The sequence below is a fragment of the Coturnix japonica genome, chromosome 4 (genome assembly GCF_054131305.1).
Source record: "Coturnix japonica strain WE chromosome 4, WE-NBRP24, whole genome shotgun sequence".
NCBI lineage: Eukaryota > Metazoa > Chordata > Aves > Galliformes > Phasianidae > Coturnix > Coturnix japonica.
This window is the reverse complement of record NC_140666.1, coordinates 57,647,188-57,666,316: the sequence shown is the minus strand read 5'-3', so window position 1 is coordinate 57,666,316 and position 19,129 is coordinate 57,647,188. Positions and strand designations below refer to the sequence as shown.

Genomic DNA, 19,129 nt, shown 5'->3' with positions numbered 1-19,129 from the left:
ATACTACAAATTGCTGGTAAAGGCACTGTGCTCTTTTTGCTTTTATAGCTTCTTGTGAGAACCACTGGTCTAGTCATGCTGTCATCTGGCATAATGGCAAAACTCCAAGTGTCTTTAATAGGAGAAGTATCAGGCTTCATCCTCTGACTTTCATTAATAGAAAATACATCACGGTGCTTTCTTTAACAAGTTTGCTTTATTTGTGCTAGCAGAAGATAATGCTTAACTGGTTTATTTTCACAAATCAGAGGCACACCTTTTCCTTTTGAAAATAACTGGAATGCAGCCATTGACCCAGGCAGAATTAGCTTTTTATTTTAAAATCAAGCTTTTTAAAAGAGAGAAGCTAGTGAGGTGGTCATGCTGATGTACAGTGCATCTATCACCTTCATAGCTGCAGATATTCCTGTTCCCCCCATGATTTGATGAAAACCAATACTTTATGCTTTAAGAAATATATATTATTTTGGTAGGAGCCTCCTCCATTAGGTTCTTAAATGTGTATTCATTCTTGCCACATTTTAAAAATAAATATCCTGGAGATGTTATATCCTGTACAATTTTGGATTATGTTTGCACTCCCACTGTCTTCGAGGGAGCTGAAAATTAATAATTTCTTTGTATATTTCCAGGGATATATACTTGCTTTTAAATAGCTAATACATACATATATAGATCTATATATATACCTATTTTTATCAACTACAAAGGTTTTATAGTGCAATAATGTCTTAAATGGTAGAAACTGCTACCGCTGTCAGACACAATGCACAGTTTTCAACACACCTTGAAAAAAAGACACACTCTTGAATTAAAGAAAGTGATGTAGCCTTTAAGCCTGTCTGGGTGTGGCTCTAAGGAAGGAATGCTGGGTATGGAATTTATACCACAGTTGTTATTGTGGGCAAAGCATATGCATAGCCACCCCTCCATGCACAAGAAAAGAAATGTTTTAATATCAGGGAGAGGGGCAGTATGTAAACTTCCCTATAGACAAATGCATAACTACTTGCTAATAAGCTCTATGTATTTTTGTGGGCTGCGTGCAATTAAATGTGCATGTTGATTCTTTCCACAGGACTCCGGCGAAGTGAGAGCCTGTCAGAGAAGCAGGTGAAAGAAGCCAAATCTAAATGTAAAAGTATTGCATTGCTGCTGACGGCAGCTCCCAACCCCAATTCCAAGGGGGTGTTGATGTTCAAGAAGCGTCGTCAAAGGGCGAGGAAATATACTTTAGTCAGCTACGGGACGGGGGAGCTCGAACGTGACGAAGACGAGGGTGAAGAAGGTGAAGTTGAAGAGGGGGACAAAGAAAATACTTTTGAAGTGAGTTTGCTTGCAACAAGTGAGTCAGAAATAGATGAAGATTTCTTCTCTGACCTTGACAACGACAAGAAGATTGTGACATTTGATTGGGACAGTGGTCTACTTGAGGTTGAAAAGAAGACAAAAAGTGGAGACGAGATGCAGACGCTTCCAGAGACGACAGGTAAAGGGGCCCTCATGTTTGCCAGGAGACGGCAGAGGATGGATCAGATTACAGCTGAGCAAGAGGAGATGAAGGCACGCACAGTGCATGCAGAGGAACAAAGGGAAGTCGCTGTGTCAGAGAACTTCCAGCAAGTAAGCTCTTCAGCCTATAAAACAAAAGAGGAAGAAATGTTAAGACAGCAACCCTGCATAAGCAAAAGCTATGCAGATGTGAGCCAGAATGATGGTAAAATTGTGCAACAAAATGGTTTTGGTTTAGCAGCAGACACAAACCTCGCTTTTCAGTCTTCTGAACATCAAAAAGCATCATCTTTGAACAGAACAGCTAAACCCTTCCCTTTTGGGGTTCAAAACCGAGCAGCCGCACCATTTTCGCCCACAAGAAATGTCACTAGTCCTCTTTCAGATTTACCAGCGCCTCCTCCCTACTGCTCTATCAGCCCACCACCAGAGGCTTTATATAGACCTTTATCAGCTCCTGCAGCAAGCAAAGCTGCACCAATTCTGTGGTCACACACAGAGCCAACCGAACGTATAGCATCCAGAGATGAGAGGATTGCAGTGCCAGCCAAAAGAACTGGGATACTGCAAGAGGCAAAGAGAAGGAGCACATCAAAGCCTATGTTCTCTTTCAAAGAAGCACCCAAAGTAAGTCCGAATCCTGCCCTGTTGTCCCTTGTACACAATGCAGAAGGTAAAAAGGGTTCTGGAGCTGGTTTTGAGTCAGGACCTGAAGAAGACTACCTCAGTTTGGGAGCAGAAGCTTGCAATTTCATGCAGGGTCAAGCATCTAAGCAAAAGGCCCCTCCTCCTATTGCTCCAAAGCCTTCACTCAAGGTCTCTCCTGCTGCTGGCACTCCAGTCTCACCAGTTTGGTCACCAGCTGTGGCTTCTAACAAAGCTCCTTCTTTCCCAGCTCCAGCCTCACCGCAGGCAGCATATCCTGCACCACTCAAATCCCCACAGTATCCTCATTCTCCCTCTGCCAATCCCCCTAATACTCTCAACCTATCTGGTCCTTTCAAAGGGCCTCAGGCAACCCTAGCGAGTCCAAACAACCCACCCAAGACACCAACCACACCAAGTGCTGGAGAAACAAAACCCTTTGAGATGCCACCAGAGATGAGGGGAAAAGGAGCCCAATTATTTGCCAGAAGGCATTCTCGAATGGAGAAGTATGTGGTTGATTCAGAGACTGTGCAAGCAAACATGGCACGAGCCTCATCTCCAACTCCATCTTTACCAGCTTCTTGGAAATATTCATCTAATGTCCGAGCACCTCCGCCTGTTGCTTATAATCCCATACACAGTCCATCTTATCCTCCTGGTGCTACCAAGCCTTTCCCTAAGTCCACTGCTGCTACTAAAAATACCAAAAGAAAACCTAAGAAAGGTCTCAACACTTTGGATATTATGAAACACCAACCTTACCAACTTGATGCATCATTATTTACTTTTCAACCTCCTAGTGGTAAGGAAAGCTTTTCTATTAAGCAGATACCAAAGTTGCCCACTTCAAAGCAAGCTACATCCTTACGACTCCCTGGTCCTGGATCTCCTACAAACGCCCGGGCATCTTCAGTGTACTCTGTCCCAGCCTACAGTTCACAACCATCGTTCCAATCAAATGCCTCCAACCCAGTAAATGAATCATATGCACCAACAGCCTATTCTGCATTTTCTAAGCCAGAATCCACTACAACTTTGTTTACTGCTCCGAGGCCAAAATTTTCAGCAAAGAAAGCTGGCGTCATTGCACAGGTGTGGAAGCCATCTGTTATTGAAGAGTAAACATTATAGCTAAAACTTAGTGTCCACCTTGCTTGCAGTGCATTATTATTTGCAGTAGTAACTGGGCACATAAAGAGTGTCAAGAGTATTCCTTAGCATACGTAATATCTTCAGATGTATCACCTCAAATCTGGGTCCAAAATACTTGAACTTTTTTAAGGAATCAAAATAGATACAAATTTTAGCATATCTATGCACATAAAATCCTGCAATAAATAGACACCACTGTGCTAAGTAAGCAGGACACTAGGTTTTTGCTTCCAGTTGACTACAAAAGAAACAACAGTAAGCAGTACTCCTGGTTTATCAAACTAATAGATAAGAACTTTCTATCCCCCACCCCAGTGATGTCCATATGACCTAGGGATTTGAGGACTTCTTTTTTTTTTAAGTGCCTTATTAAATGCTATTAATAGTAACATGTATTACTAACATACATAGTCTAAAATAGGAAAAGTATTAGAGTCCGACTGATCACTAGCAGAAAACAGCAGGATATACCTTTGGGTATGCACAGAGTTCCACTGACTTCAGTCAGAATCTGTCTTGGCTCAAAGGTCCTTCCATAGTAATCTGATCAATCGGTCAGGGGCTTAGTTTGCAAGTTATGTGGATCAGCTGTGATCCAAAATCATGAATTGCCTCTGTGATTTCACAGAGAATGTGCTATAAGAAATGCAAGAGTATTCTGCAGAAGACTAATTTAAAGTAGATGGAATGACAGCTGGGAAAAATTGTGAAACATTTCCCATTTTGGGGAAATTTGACATCCTAAGTGCAGACATGTATTTGGCCAAAAGTTTGCCTAGAATCCAGAAGGTAACTAAATCAAAAATATTGATTTAGAGAGGTGAGATGGGTTTTGGGGTTTTGCAGCTGCAATGTAATGCAATAGTTTCTTGTGAAATCATAGTGACTGAGAGCTGAAGGGATATGTATAATTGAGAGTCTTGCAACCAGAGTAGTGTATGTCTCTAAAATCAGCATTTAATATTAAATCATAAATATTACCTTGTCTTCCTATCGGTCTCACACACATTTTCTTAATTTCACTTTTGGCTATACAGTCCTTTTTCCCACTCTGAATCTTTTTACTCTGGTCTTACACTTTCACCTTTTACTTGTATTGAGTATAAGGATTGAAATACTGCTACAGTAGAAAAATAAGAGGTCGTAGTCTTGAAACTTACTGTATAATACTGCAAAAAATACACAGTCTTCTGGAGATCCACGGGCTATATTTGAACAGTTTAGCATGCTGTTCTGTAAGGACACTTGTTTATATCCATAGAGCTAGTTGTGAAACATTGCTAAGGTGATCAAAATCCATCCCAAGTGAAACACTGAAGATTAAAACACTGAAATGTGAATAAAGGTGGCAGAGTCTGTTGGTATATTTATTTAAGCTCCCATCCAGATAGCTACAGACACAAATACAGATTTTTATATCGTAATGGTGCATACACTTTTATTATAACTATCTATTTAGATGAAGAAGGTAGAAGGTGTTCCTCAGTATGAACAAAATCACCCACATTTGTTCTCATGATGGTAACTGAAACTGCAATAAAGTCTGAAAAGAATAATTTCATTGTAAATATAGAATGCCAATTGGAATCAAGTCAATTGAAATCACTCCTTTTAATTTTGGACCTTCAAAATTCCACTCCCACTTCTGGACTGGAATACTAACTGCATTAAAAGAAAATGACCAAGTGATCCACATCCCTCTTAAAATTCAGAACAATGATGGGAAATTTTGAGAAAAACAGTTTGGAAAACTCAACTAAGAATTACACTGCATTTTCCAGGAAATAGAGTAGCAATATTTTAATCCTCTGGAGATCTCCCTTCTATTTTCCACTGCCAGTATCTGTATTTTTCTTCCATCATTAAACTTGACCCTTTCTTCTCAGCCTGCTTGGGTTTCCTTTCTTTTTTTCTTTATTCCACTTATATATACAGATGGACGTTATTTTCTATGCAATTCTGTTTCTATGCAATTCTTGCCCTTTCCCCACTTCCCCTTCTTCCTTCCTCCCTTCTTTTCTCCTCCTTCCTTCCCTTCCCATTCATTTTCTCAGTCTCCTCTTTTCCTTCTTTTCCACCTCCCTTGCAATAAAGATACCCTGTCAGAGGTAACAGATGTGTTACTGGAGAGCTACACAGAAATCTAACTCCTTTTAGACAACCTCGTGTTGCCTTATATGTTTTTACTTATTCTGCTCCTTGAACTTATAACTGTAAATTACAGCCACACTTCTGTACTTGTTCACTGTATCACCACACAAGTGTTTCCCTAATGAGGAGATTTTTAGTGGTTTTATACTTTCGCCACAGTTTTGAAGTTGATGAACATGTCTACTAATGTTATACAGAATCTTACACAGAATGGTGACCAGGTGACATCAAATTCAGGCCAGTAACTTGTGGAGATTGTCACCATCTCCAGAGCATCCCATGTGAAATATCTGAATTACTGATATCTAATTTCCTGCATATATATGCTTGCATGTCATACAACTTTCCAAGTAAGAAATAATAAGCAGTATTATTCTAATTATAAGCACGGGAAAAAGGTGGAGCTGACCAAAGAAAATCAGCTTTCCAGAAAGACAAAAGTCAAGTTAATGGGAATGTGAGGAGAGCCGTGATTAAACAAAGCATGTCAGTTTCCTAAATCATCTGTCTAGAACTGAATTCACCTGGAGGACAGAAATGTGTAATTATCAGCATTTAAAATATTGATGTATCACTTTCATTTTCAGCAGAACCCAAAATTTCAGTTAGGATACTGTGTAAATTATTTTTACTTTTACAGCTATATGCTAGAAGTCAGCTTCTGTGGTAGCTGTATAAAATACAGCCATTAGCCTACTTTCTCTTTACTTTGGCCAGACAGAGAGGAAATTAATATATGCTAACTATTTGGCTATTGATTAGATTTGGATTTTTTTGCTGTTGTTCAACAGCAAAACAAGTATTTCACATGGCCAATAGCAACGAAAGAAGAACTTTTAAAATCATCACTATGTTAAAAGCAAAAGCCACGGTAACAAAAGTGTTCTTAACTCGGTTAAGATCTTTTGAAAATGCCAATCGAACACTGAGTCTGAATTCAGTTTTATACACATACACTATTCTACATGCATAGTGCTTGGATCCAGCTTGGCTTCAAGGCTTTTACCCATCAGGTAAGTCTGTGATTCTTACTAATATTTCAGTCCTACTTACGTTAACAGTTTTACATGAAGTGTAATCTCTCAAGACACAGATTAAAATTAGAGGAAAGCTGAGCCGTTCATTGCCACGAGTCCAAATTGAGAGCTAAAGATAACATCAAGCATAATTGAAATGAACTATTTGCAGAGTGGAATCATTTGAAATTTCTCCATAAAAGAGAAAGCAATTATTATTACTTTTTCCCCCCAAAAATCTATTAGAATTATCTTAATGCAATATGATAAATTTCCAAGATGCAATTGTTGTGCTTAATATACGTGCATATTTACCAGTGAATTTTTGGCCACTCCTAATAATATCACTTCTAATACACTCACATTAAAAGATCTCTTTAATTTGTTTATGTTGTTTTTACCACATTTAATTATAGTCCATACAAGAGGTATTATAATGTACCAGATTGGATCTCATGTTTTCAGATAGCCTTTCCTTGAAAACAGGTATTTTAATGAATGGTTTATATTCTTCCAGTTTCAGAATCAGTTTCAGACATCTTTATAAAACCTGAATTTAACAGTTTTGTTATGGAGATGAGTGGCTTTTAGACAAGAAGTTATATTTTTGTTACAAAATTTAATTACTGAAAAATAGAACTGGCAAGCTTCTCTTCCTTTCTCTAGAGCACTACTTATTATTAAGTTCCTGATCAGCAAAAGATCTATGAAACTATGAAACAAACAGAAAGATGTCTAAAGATTTATTTATTTATTTATTCTGCAGGGACATTTACAGAGTAATCAATGCCACCTTTTACAAGTACACCATAAACTTTTACTTTCTGCTCTCTAGTGGAAGAAGTCATTTAGTCACTGCCCGAAGATGTGACAACATCCAGTGACGAGCTGCCTGGTATCAAAGGCTCCTGGCCTATGGACTGGGACTTTATAAAACACTCATATTAAGATCTGTATTAAGGAATGCCCATTTCTCTTCTAGATGTGCAGGCAAACTGGCCATTGCCATTACAATATCAACAACCAAAAGGTTTCAGTTCATTTTTGTCTGAAGTCATTGCAATAGGCAATTACCTAAAAAACACCTGCTTTATTCAAGAATAAAATTCCTGAGACATTCAAGAGCACTGTTAGTATTCACCCAAAAATGAATGTTCAGAATTCAGTTTTTGTATTTCAAGAAATACAAAGAGGCTGAGGCATCTCCAGGCTACAAGAATTAGGAAGTGAAGGGCTGGTACATGTTTCTTATAAGTAAGTTGCTGCTAAGGGACAGAGCAGAGGAAAAAGAATCTAGAATTGGAGATGTGCAGTGGGGAGGAAACACCAGAACAAAAGCAGAGGTTTAGTTCTGTGTTCTATCAGAGGTTCATGACATACTGAGGGAATAAAAGAAGAAAATAATTAAGAAGGGCTTAAGTCTACACTGAGATGGCTGACTATTTTCTAGGTGCTTCTTGGATGACAGAGTGCTCATATGATTGGGCATGTTTTTTTTTCCCTCTATTTACAAATAGAGATTGTGAAAGAATGGAAATGCAGCAAACCCAGCAGAAAGAGAAAAGTGAGCTTCTTAAAAAAAATAACACTATCAAAAGAGTATTTGCACTGAGCGGCAATATATGTGTAAACATATTATCCTAGATAGCTCCTATACACAACAGTATTCAAAAATGCTAAAGTGAACTCTGATAAAAGAGTAAAGTGTCCTTCAGCAAGCAGAAGCAAATATAAAGAGAACTTGATGCAAGATGATTCAGGAGGAGCAATGTTTACCAAGTATCCAGGACAGCACACCAGCAAGGGACCAGCTTTACCATGTGACAGGCTGCTCCAGCATCTCCATGGGAAATTGTTTGTATACCATGAAGTAGGGAAATATCAGTGAAACAACAGCAATCTTTGCATCTAACAATTTGCAAAATCTTTCTCCTCTCTTTTTCCAGGATCCTCATCCAGATTTCCTAGCTTGCAGAATGCAAAGCGATTGGTTGTAAAAAGAGCCACTTTTCCAGTATTACCCTTTTCAAAATATAACAGTTCAACTTTGTCTGAAGTTAAATGCCCAGGATTCCACTCACCGTTTTGTGAGTTCAGCATGGCAAGTGCAAACGTTAATTACACAGCTTCACACAATGCTATTTTAAAATGAATCTACTCCGTTTGAACAAGAAATGTTATACAGAGAAGAAATTTGTTGACGAGATATTAAAAAAAGAAATATGTGGATTCAGAATGTTTGAAGTTACTGCTGGTAGAAGTGTTCCTTGGGAAAATATGTGAGCCTGATATTTACTTGGTGCCACCTTCACAAGTTCATAGTACCCATGACAAGAACCGTTCTTTACCAGGCTTTGTGAGCAGCTGATTCAGTGTATCAGGACAATGTGTTTTCAAACAAGAATCTCTGATTCTTTCCTATGGTTTGAGACAGACATCTTGAAAAATTAATTCCAGACAACTGAAAGATACATTGCTACAAAAGTAACACATCATCACCTGCCACTGTTTTTCTCATAGCATATCCAACTTAATTTAGGGCAGATAACAGTACTGCTCACCTGATGAACAGCCCTTCACTAATTTGTATTGGCCTCGTCCTGTACTCATTATTCCTGACATACTGTACTCTCTTCAAAGTATGCTTTTCACGCTGAATGACTTATTTCCTCAAGGCTTTTTTTGTTAGTATTCAGTTGATTCAGAAGCTGTAATCTGTTTTCCCACTACTGTACAAATGAGTAAGTGAAGATGGAGGCATTGATATGAGGATACTCCATAGCCTTAGCTTCCCAGTTCAAGACTCTTACTGTCTTCAAAGTCCAATAGGATGTGAACTAGCCACTGTATGAAAGTATGGCTCTCCTTAACAACAGTCTGTGAATGTTCAGATGACAGTTCTCCTGGTGGAACTACAGAAAAGAGAATCCTCAGTGACCAGCCAGTGAAAATATCTTTCACACAATATACTCTTTTGTTATATAATCATACAGTTTGCTAAAAGAAATGCTAAAACTGCACTGGATGGGGCAGCAGTGCTAAAATTTAATAAAAATATGTATGCACTGGACAATTACGTTTACATTTTATAGCTTTTGAATACTTACTTTCTATATTTAATTCCATTGCTTCAAGGTAACTTTGTGTGTTTAAGACCCAAGGGGATTTTTTTAGAGCAAACCAAAGCTCAAAAATACTATCGTATAGATCAGTGTTACCAGCAGGGTCCTCCAGCATGGCTTGGACCACCTACTGCCATCATACTATTTAAATAACTGGCAGCAACCGCTTGTTGACATCTGGCTGTGAACCTGCACCACGAGGATGGCACACTTTCCAGTGGGGCTTTTAAGTTTTTTTCTGGTATCAGTGAGATCAAGGAAGGGCACAATCCATCCCTCTGGGGAAGAAATTACTCTGGAGTTGTGAAGGAAAGCACACAGCAGTTATCACAGATTCTTTCCCCAGGTGTACCTTCATGGTCCTATTGCATCATACTATTTTTAATTTGCTTGGCCTCCTCCTTGTAGCCTAATTGCAAGCAAAACATGCCAATTTTCTATTCCTTAAGATTCTCATCAAAGCCTATGAAACTTGGCCATCAATACCTAGCCTCATCATTCTTCAACCCAGTCCTAAATACAGTTTTTCCTTCTGCATCAAGTATTACCACCTTGTAGTTCCATTTTGGCCAGTCTTTCCTCAGTCCTTCACTTGCTGGTTCCTTCCTCTCTGCTGAAATTCTTCTTGTCCCAGTGTATTTAGTTCAGATGTTTTCCCTTTCAAAGATGTTTTGGCCCAACAGGAGGTATTGAACTATGAACAGTGACTGTGCAGAGCCTTGTGTTCACACCAGTGTTGTGAAGATGCACAGGTTTGCATTATATGTCTACACACACATCTTTTTTTGTGAATGAAAACACAGCTGCACAACAAGTGCCAAAGCTATGATACACCTCAGTGACTTCTCCAGCCTGTGGAGATATACCTAGCCTGCAGTTCTGACAGGTAGAAAGCGCAGGACTCTGCAGGAACTGGGGAACAGATAAGGTGTTCCTATTGAGCCTCACATTCCTGCTAAACCTATATTGCTTAAAATTACCAGATTGCCTTCACATAAATAGGCAAGTATTAGAACAGATGTGAGACAGTTCAGATTCAAAGATGAGTCTCAAACCAGTTCTAAAGCATAAAGCAGTACTACTTCTCAAGGAAAAGGAATTTTTTGGCATCTTTAGGCTTTTGGTGTTTTTGTGGTGTTTTTTTTTTCCTTACTCTCAGCTCTTTGAAGTGGTTGAGCCATGTGAGTTCACTTGTTTAAAATGCAACTCAGGGAGCTGAATCATTTGAGATGAAATAAACTAATCGCAAGACTGAGGATTTTGGTTTGCAGGATTTGATAAGAAAATTATATGGATCTGGATAAATTATCATTTCATTTGGAAACATTCAGAAACAACATTGCCACCATCTCCAAGAAGTAAATTAATTTAGTACTTACTTGATTTCACTTTAGAAAAAAATATCAGTAACCTTCCCTTAACATCAAACTCTTTTGTTGTCCATAAAAAACAGAAATGCCAGAAACTAAGACCAACTTTGCACTTGTATTCAAACTTTTACTCATAAGGAAGCAAGGCTTCACGCTCCAAGACCTTCTTTGAAATTGTATATTTAAGTCCAGAAGAGGGCAGCAAATGTTCTTCCTTAGGAGAGCTAAACTATGTATTCCAAGACCCAAAGACCAAAATGCTGCATTCCAATTTTATTAGGTTCATTTTGCCTACTACAAATTACTTCCAGCATTTTTGGTTTTATTCCTTATTTAATTATTTATTTGTAGTTATACTGTAAAATAATCATAGCATTTACTGCAAAGCTGGCAGACTTTCAGAAAAGTTTTTTTCATTATACAAAGTTTAAATTGCAAGTGGTTTCAGAAGAAGAAAAAGCCAAAATAAGCTTAGCAATGTCCTCCTTCTATATGTAGGTCAAATTTAAAATCTGAAATGCTTGTTTTCTGTTTAAAAAAAAATAAATTGGAAAGCATGAAAGAATTGGAACATAGTATACATATATAAAAGTCAGGTATTATTTATTTCATCCTACCATCTTCTCAATGGTCTGTTCCCTAACCGCAGTAGCCATTACAGGGCAATAAAACGCAGAGTTTTACAAATGTAACCCTCAACTTTTATAAAGACAGAGTCATACTTTGCAACAGCCCAATTGTTTTAACCACTTCCTTTTCCTTTGTTCCCTTTTAGTGTAAGCATTAACCAGATACTAAGGTTAGCTAAGATTTGAACCTGCTTAAGCCTCATGATTAAAATGAAAAGAATACAAATGTCTTATGATTGACTTAGGTTTCTAAATCATTATTACATTTATTTTAGTGGTAGTTATTAATACACAACTCTAACAATGCTTACAATAAATGCATCCTTCACTCACCAGTTTATAAACATCTTGCAGTTTTTTAAATCAGCATTAGCTTGAATCTGTTCACATGGACACCTGGGCAGATAGCAGCTCTTGCTGGTGTTCTATGGCTGCAATGGGCAGTTCTGAACTGCCTTTCCTTTTATGGACATCTAGGAATCATTTTCCCTTTAACAGCTACAGTAGAAAAAGCTTTGCCTTTTCTCAGAAGGGACAATATAAAAATACAAATTAATCACTGTATGGCATTCCCTTTTACTTTGTAGCCTAACTACTCCTTGTGTTCTGCTACAGTATTATTCTTAATGTTTTTTCAAAAAGAGTGCAGTAATAGTGTGTGATAATTTAATAATTCTGTTATCACATCACATTTCCTTCCCTTCTCTTTTGATTGTGAGTAGATCTCTACTCCTCTGTTTATATTTTACAGCGATGGGATAGAAATCTTTCTCCATTTGCACTTTATATTTCCCTCTGTCTCATTTATGATCAAAGGTTTACACATTCTTTTTAGTGGATGCATGTCAAATGATCTATTTTAACATATTAAAAAGGAAGGGAAAATAATTGACAGCATCACCGTGCTTGCCCACTGCTGTCCAGTACAGGGGTGATGAATTTTGCTGATTAAATGTAGCCTTGATTTCACAGTTTGTTAGAAATCAGTTTATGAATATCAAATGCGGGTCTGCTATGAGTTCAGAGATTTTCAAACCTAGATTTTCAGTCTAGGAACTTAACCAATAAGAAGAAGTAAAGGCAATATTAATAATATCTCAGTTCTTTCATTTGAGACACATTGGTATTGAAGGAAAATCTTGCTTTTCTACAATAACTTTAAGGTGTGGGAAAATGTGGAGATATATATTCTCAAGCCAAAGATTATTCAGTTTCAGAATAAAGTTGGAGTAGGTAGATATAGACAAATATCAGGCTAAATAAATTGTATTGACTAACTCATGCTGAGGGTTTTTCTAGGAATTCATTTAGCTCTGCTGTGTCAGTTCCCTTTCTTTGCCTTTTATGATAACTAAGAATTCCTACAACACTTTCCAGCATCCCAGAACATTATCTTATTTTCTGTTACTGATCTTGATTATCTGACAAATCTGATGCAGTAGCAACTAGTATATAGGTATTTATACAAGTGGTAACTTGTGCTAAGAAACTCCAGAACTCACCACATTGTGAACATTTAATTCTGTCCATACTGTATCCCTGCTTTTACAAGCTTCTACCATTGTAAAATAGTAGAATGGCCTGTTTCACCTGATGAAATACAGAAATACTTTTCCTAACGCACAATTCTCTAATCAAAGTGCCAAGAAAAATTAGTTCCTGCTTTTACTACTGATAGTTAGGCCTAAAAGACACCTCTGCCACTTGATGAAAACCCGAAGTTTTCTCTAAACACGATAGACTAAACAAAGCATTTCATCTGACTTGTCTTGAAATGTCAGTGACATTCAGTGATAACAGTTCTGGCAATGTCATCATTTTCCTCTGCATCTCTGGAATGCCATGAAGTACTTCTGGCAGGGCTTGGAATCTCCGTTAGAAGGTTTTCCTATTAGCACAGTCCACAGTCTAGAACCATTCAGAGAGCAGTTATCACAAGTTGGCTAACTAGAAGAACCTGTTTGATCAACTTATCCCTCAGTGCAATCCTATCTTCTTAGCTGTGGCTCAGGTTATTACATTACTTTCTAATAGAAACTATATCTCACTTCATATGCTTATTTTGATTTCATACCATAAAAATATTGTTACTGATAATTTAAATAAAATGCACTAATTAGACATGCTGAAGAAGCTGTTTTCTGTAGATTCAGAAGGAAAGTATCCAGACAGGCCTATTGGGAACTCCCTGCCACTAGTTGGTTTCAAGCATGATCTCTTACCCAGACTCTTATTTTCTATGGAATTATGAATTCCTCTTCTTAGGTGAAAATCTGGAGAAAGATTAACTCATTCTTGATATCACTAAATCTACGTTAAAAAAAAAAAAAAAAAAAAAAAAAAAAAGTTCTGCATAATCTTTCATTCACGCACCTTCCAAATATTTTTGCTTTTCACAAGCTGCCAGATTGCAGTCTGCTGACAGGACCTGTATGTGGTGATCTGATAAACCACATCTTTATTGCTTGATCATGTCGTGATTTAAGGAAAGACGTAAAAAAATAACTGTGCTTATTTGCAAAAAAATAAATATTTTTTTTTAAATGTAGAACTGAAAGAAAATTGACCAGAAGTATGTGGTGGTAGGATTAGTAATATTAGGGAATTTCCTCTCTGGGACTACAAACTGGAAACAGCTGGTTGTGGCTAAGTGGTGAAAAGATAGTCCTATTGTAAAGCATTAGTTGTGAATCTTGTGAAAGCTATCATTACATGACTTCTTTGTGTCACAACACACTTTAAACAGATTCAACTGAGCACTACCAAAATGACTGAAAATAATGCAATTAGTAGTTTCTGTCTCGCTCTCCATCTCTCATTTACATGTGGAGTTGAGGTCATTTAATTTAATAAGTGTGTCAAGACCTTTTGATGGAAAAGTCTGTAAACAGAAAGTTTCTACGTGAACCTTTGCTGGACAAGCTTTTCTTCATATGATCAGATACTCACTGGCAACTGGATCTTGTTCTCAGTACTGAAAGTTCTGGAAGCTAATTAGGAAAATTAACATAGGTCAATGTTATTAAAATGAAATTTTAGTACAGCCTTTGGCAACAGAATTTCATACAGGATTTCAGAGTTAGAGGCATTTAAACCTCAGGATATGAATCAGTGGGTGTAAATCAATTACTTGAGAAACTATGTGCATGAACACTACTTGATAAGAACAATGTGATTTTTCTAATACAAAGAACATATGTGGTTAAGGGAAAAGGCTCTAGCTGTTACATATGCCAAATGAAGACTGTTGTGGGCAGAACCTTCCCACAGAGTTTCTGTTTCAAAGTGCTGCATTACTAAGAAGATTAGGATTTGTCAAATATGAATGGATTGCTCCCATAAATGGGTCAGAATGTTCTGAAATTTTGAGGGCATTGCTTTCTAAAGAAGCCAGGTTAAGTAGCATCCTGTAAAGGTATTATGGAAATTACTGTATTAACATTTTTAATTTTATGTGTACATTTTTGACCCATTCTCATTCAGAGCAATTTCAGAGTCAGAAATGCCTTTCTTTAAAGGAGATTGTCAAAGATATGCTCTTAGACAGATATCCTGGACAGAACCCATAAGCAAGTAAATTAGACCATGCCCGAATGTAAACACACAGAGAACTGTTGCAACATGACTTCCTTTTGCACTATTAGAAATCATAGCTTTTTTCAGAACAAGACATACTAGCTAAGTAGTGGAGATAAAGTAAACCTGAACTGTTACCTTTTCAGTAACAGAAGCTTGCCTTTGGTTTATTTACTTTCCTCAGAAACTCAATTTGCTCTTTCTTCCTGATTCTTTGCCTCCTTTTTCATACCTCATCTCTTTCCATTAAATTAAAATATTAAAAGTAGATATAAAACAGGATTGCTAGGATGTTGTGCTTACAGAGTTTGTTGTTCCAATGAAGAAAAGTAGCTTCTGCTCATCTTGTTTAATGACTTCATCCATATTTGGTATTTTGTTTTCCTAGGAAAGAAGCAGCGGACGTTCATTATCACTTCCTGGGAAACCTTCATTCATTTCTCGAGCCACATCTCCCATTTCTCCACTTATATTTCAGCCTGCCCCTGACTACTTCAGCAAGCCAGACACAGCAGCTGACAAGCCTAGCAAGAGACTGACTCCCTGGGAAGCAGCAGCAAAATCTCCTCTTGGCCTAGTGGATGAAGCTTTTGGGCCACAAAATATGCAGGAATCCATTGCTGCTAATGTAGTATCAGCTGCACACAGGAAAACACTTCCTGAGCCGCCAGATGAATGGAAACAAAAAGTTTCTTATGAGCCTCCACTCCCAAGTCCTAGCCTAGCCTTATTAGGAGGGAAGCAATCGGGTGTTACATCAGCCCGAAAAAGCTCCCTGTCTCTGTCAAATGCCACCACACAGGCTGGCTCCCAGCAGCAGTATGCTTACTGCAGTCAACGGTCCCAAACAGATCCTGATATAATGTCCATGGATTCCAGGTCTGACTATGGCTTGTCAACAGCTGATTCAAACTTCAATCCACAGCCAAGGGGGTGGAGGCGTCCAACATGAACAGAAGAAGGGCCTGGCATATTTTCCCTTCTTCCAACTCTACAAGTCTTAGGCTTGAGTTGGAGAAGGAAAGTTTCTTGCTGGCCTCGCCATCTCTGAACTAAAGAAATGAGGAGGCAAAACTGAATGGAGCACAGTTTTCACATGACTTCAGGGCTAGCAGCTGCTAGAATAGACTCAGTTTTACACCTAACCTAAGATAGGTCTGTTTGTAAAAGGTTAAAATTAAATATTTCTTAGGGGTGGGATGGGAAGGAAGGTGGGACAACCAGTGTCCTCATTATAAAAATCCAGAAAGGTGTTAGATGGAGACTGTACAAGCATTTACAGTTAAGTTAATGTGGTAAAGAAAAACGAAATTAAAACAAGGGCATTTTAAAGGCAAGAAGTATTTTACAGGATCTCGCAGGTTTTCTGGATGTGTTAGACACTCAAGTTCTAGGTTACCAGATAGAACCAGCCTTGAGAAAGTTCCAGTGAAAACTGAAGACTGAGGAACATTACATTGGTCCTAAGTTTTCTTTACTTCATTTTAGAAAAGAGCTATTAAAGTAAATCAGTGAAAAGTTGCACTCTGGTAGCATTTAAATTACATCTGTGTTCATGGTACCTGAATTTCTACAACATGTAGACATATGATAGTTTTACACACTCATACATTTCAGATTGCTTTCACGACATTTCATTGCTTTCAATGAATTTTTACATGTTGTAATTAATTGAGCAATCTGAATACATCAAGAAGAAAGGTGTTAATAACAGAGACCAGTACCATGATACTTGAACAAACCACAAAAGGGATGAAGAAAGTGTTTTGATTGTATTTAAACTGGATAGCAAGGCAATTTTGTAATAAACTCAAGTGAGAGTCTGGAACAGCATTTACTCCTCTGTGAAATGCACTACTCACTGAACGTTTACTGTTACAGCATCTAATAGTCTGACTGGCTGGGCAGTTATTCTTAGTATCTAGGTAGCTCAATGTTTAGAAGGCTTTTGATTTGTATTCTCAGTTGTTCAGAAGACATTAAGTTGATTGTGAACATGGAGTTGGCAAATATAAGTTGTTCATCAAGCACAATACCTGCTCTGTGTAGAAGGTGGTTTGTGAAAGGGGGTTTATGATAAGTGTTACAATGGTGTGAGTCTAGTATGAGTAGCAAATATTTAGACAGTTGGTTACAGTTAAGCTATCTTGATGGATCTGAAGAGATGGCAAATAATTGTTGCTAATGATAAATACCTTGCATTTACAGCTTATTTAAACAATAGCCTTGTGTCTAAAAATATATGCATTGCAAGCTTATTGGGTAGTTTAGACGTTGTTAAGGCATTAAATGAATACTCCAAGCTTTACAAAGCTCTCTGCATCCTCCTCATTTCTGGGGGGCATTCTCCAAGGATCTGTTGGGGGCAGCCAATTACAGCTACAGCAGAAACACTGTTAGCCATCCCTACTTTCAATAATGTTGTCAGCTCTGTGTAAAGAGGTTAAATTAGAAAGAACTGAAACAGAGACATAAGAAATAACATACTATGAAACATTCCCATCTGCAGTCTTCCATTATAGAAATTATAAGATATAACTGGTATAAAGAAAAGAAAAAAAGTAAAGTTCATTTGAGCTGAAACTTCCTGTAGGAGCAACTAACTGCAAGAAAAAACAAAACACCTTTAAGGAGTTTAAGTTGGCAGTAATTCTCTAGTCAAACATAAGATTCCTTGAAATCAGCTGATCCTTTTGACCAATCAGGAAATGAACACATGGAAGCTGTAAATCTTTAAATTTGGGTCATACTGCTATAGCATCTTACAAATTTATTTCATAACTTATGAATATGTAAAATATTACATGAACAAGGCTGCCACAGTATGTCTGAAAATGAACTTTGCACCTGAGAGTCATACCCTTACATAATCAGATTAAATTCTCCTGCCAACATAAAACAAACAAACAAAAAGCCCACATTATTCTCTGTAGTGCTCCATAATATCCTTTGGCATCACCGCTGGGAATATTGCTACTGAAACCAATGGGACTGTGGTAGTTCCATTAACCATAAGAGTGTGTGTTTGGAACCAGGCCTATTTCCCTAGAAATATACATAATTTTTCACCTGATTACAGCATAATTGATATTTAGCAGTTATAAATCATTCAGTTCTTAGGCATTCAATAAATGTTAGTGTACATGTATTTTACAGGGGGACTGCCTTCTGAAAATGATTTAATGCTTACGTATTTTGCTGAACTGTGGTATGTATTATAATAATAAAAATGATTCCCTGTATCCAAGACAAGCTCAGATTTTTGTTTGAAACGGCATCCTTTACACTGCTGAACTAGAAACTAGATTAATGGGTTTGCAGTAAGACATTTGTACCAAATGCCATTACTTTAATTCTCAGAATCAAGTGTGTGTATCTTTTGAATTCTCACTGAAAATAATGCTATGAATTTTAAGGTCACGTGTGGAAGAAGGAATTGTGTGCTTAGGGAGGGAAACGTCTGCTTAATTTTTGGTACATGCAATTCAAAAATGTCAACAATATTTCTGAATTTTTATATTTCAAAAAGGTTGTGAAACAGAATTATATTATGAGTTTATTATTTACATATTAATTTAATGTTGTGATCACATGGCAGTATAGGAAATCTTACTTCAGGATAAAGTTTCACAAAAAACACCCAAGTAGGCACCAAGCACTTAAGAACAGCAGAATAAAAGCTTCAGACAATCACTGACTTTCTTTCAATGTCCCAAGAAAAAAAGAAAACATAACATGACAGTTTTCTTCTACTGATAGGAAACGATTCATCAGTAAGTACTCCTATGAACGTGAGAATTAAAGGTGCTGAGTTTCCTATGAATTTGTATTTTATCATAGATTAACTTGGGTGTATAACATCATCTTCTGTGGATTTTTCTTACCCACTGCTGAGTATTTGCTAGTTCTCCTTCCCATATGGACTCTCTCATGTCTAATAAGGGATAAGCTCA

At 37.4% G+C, this 19,129-nt stretch overlaps 1 protein-coding gene and 1 long non-coding RNA gene across 4 annotated transcripts in view; one reads left to right on the top strand and one right to left on the bottom strand.

Moving 5' to 3' along the window:
* SYNPO2 (synaptopodin 2) overlaps positions 1–18,418 on the top strand; it is an 82,447-nt gene extending 64,029 nt beyond the window's left edge. Inside the window, exons 4-5 of one of the 2 annotated variants that reach the window (XM_015861848.3) lie at positions 1,079–3,252; positions 15,565–18,418. In XM_015861848.3, coding sequence (XP_015717334.1) covers positions 1,079–3,252; positions 15,565–16,128 — 2,738 coding nt within the window. In that variant the 3' untranslated portion in view covers positions 16,129–18,418. Of the gene's footprint in view, positions 1–1,078; positions 3,253–8,425; positions 9,553–15,564 lie in introns of those variants that run through there. The other variant, XM_015861849.3, reaches the window with a different exon arrangement.
* On the bottom strand, positions 178–15,615 carry LOC116653372 (uncharacterized). 2 transcript variants are annotated; one of them, XR_014945922.1, is made up of 2 exons: positions 11,934–12,038; positions 178–1,637 (listed from the first exon to the last, which is right to left on the bottom strand). It is a non-coding gene; the product is annotated as an uncharacterized LOC116653372 (long non-coding RNA). The 2 variants fall into 2 exon arrangements; XR_004307041.2 differs by lacking the exon at positions 11,934–12,038 and adding an exon at positions 15,480–15,615 and having other exon boundaries at positions 294–1,637.
* Positions 18,419–19,129: the final 711 nt, after the last annotated feature.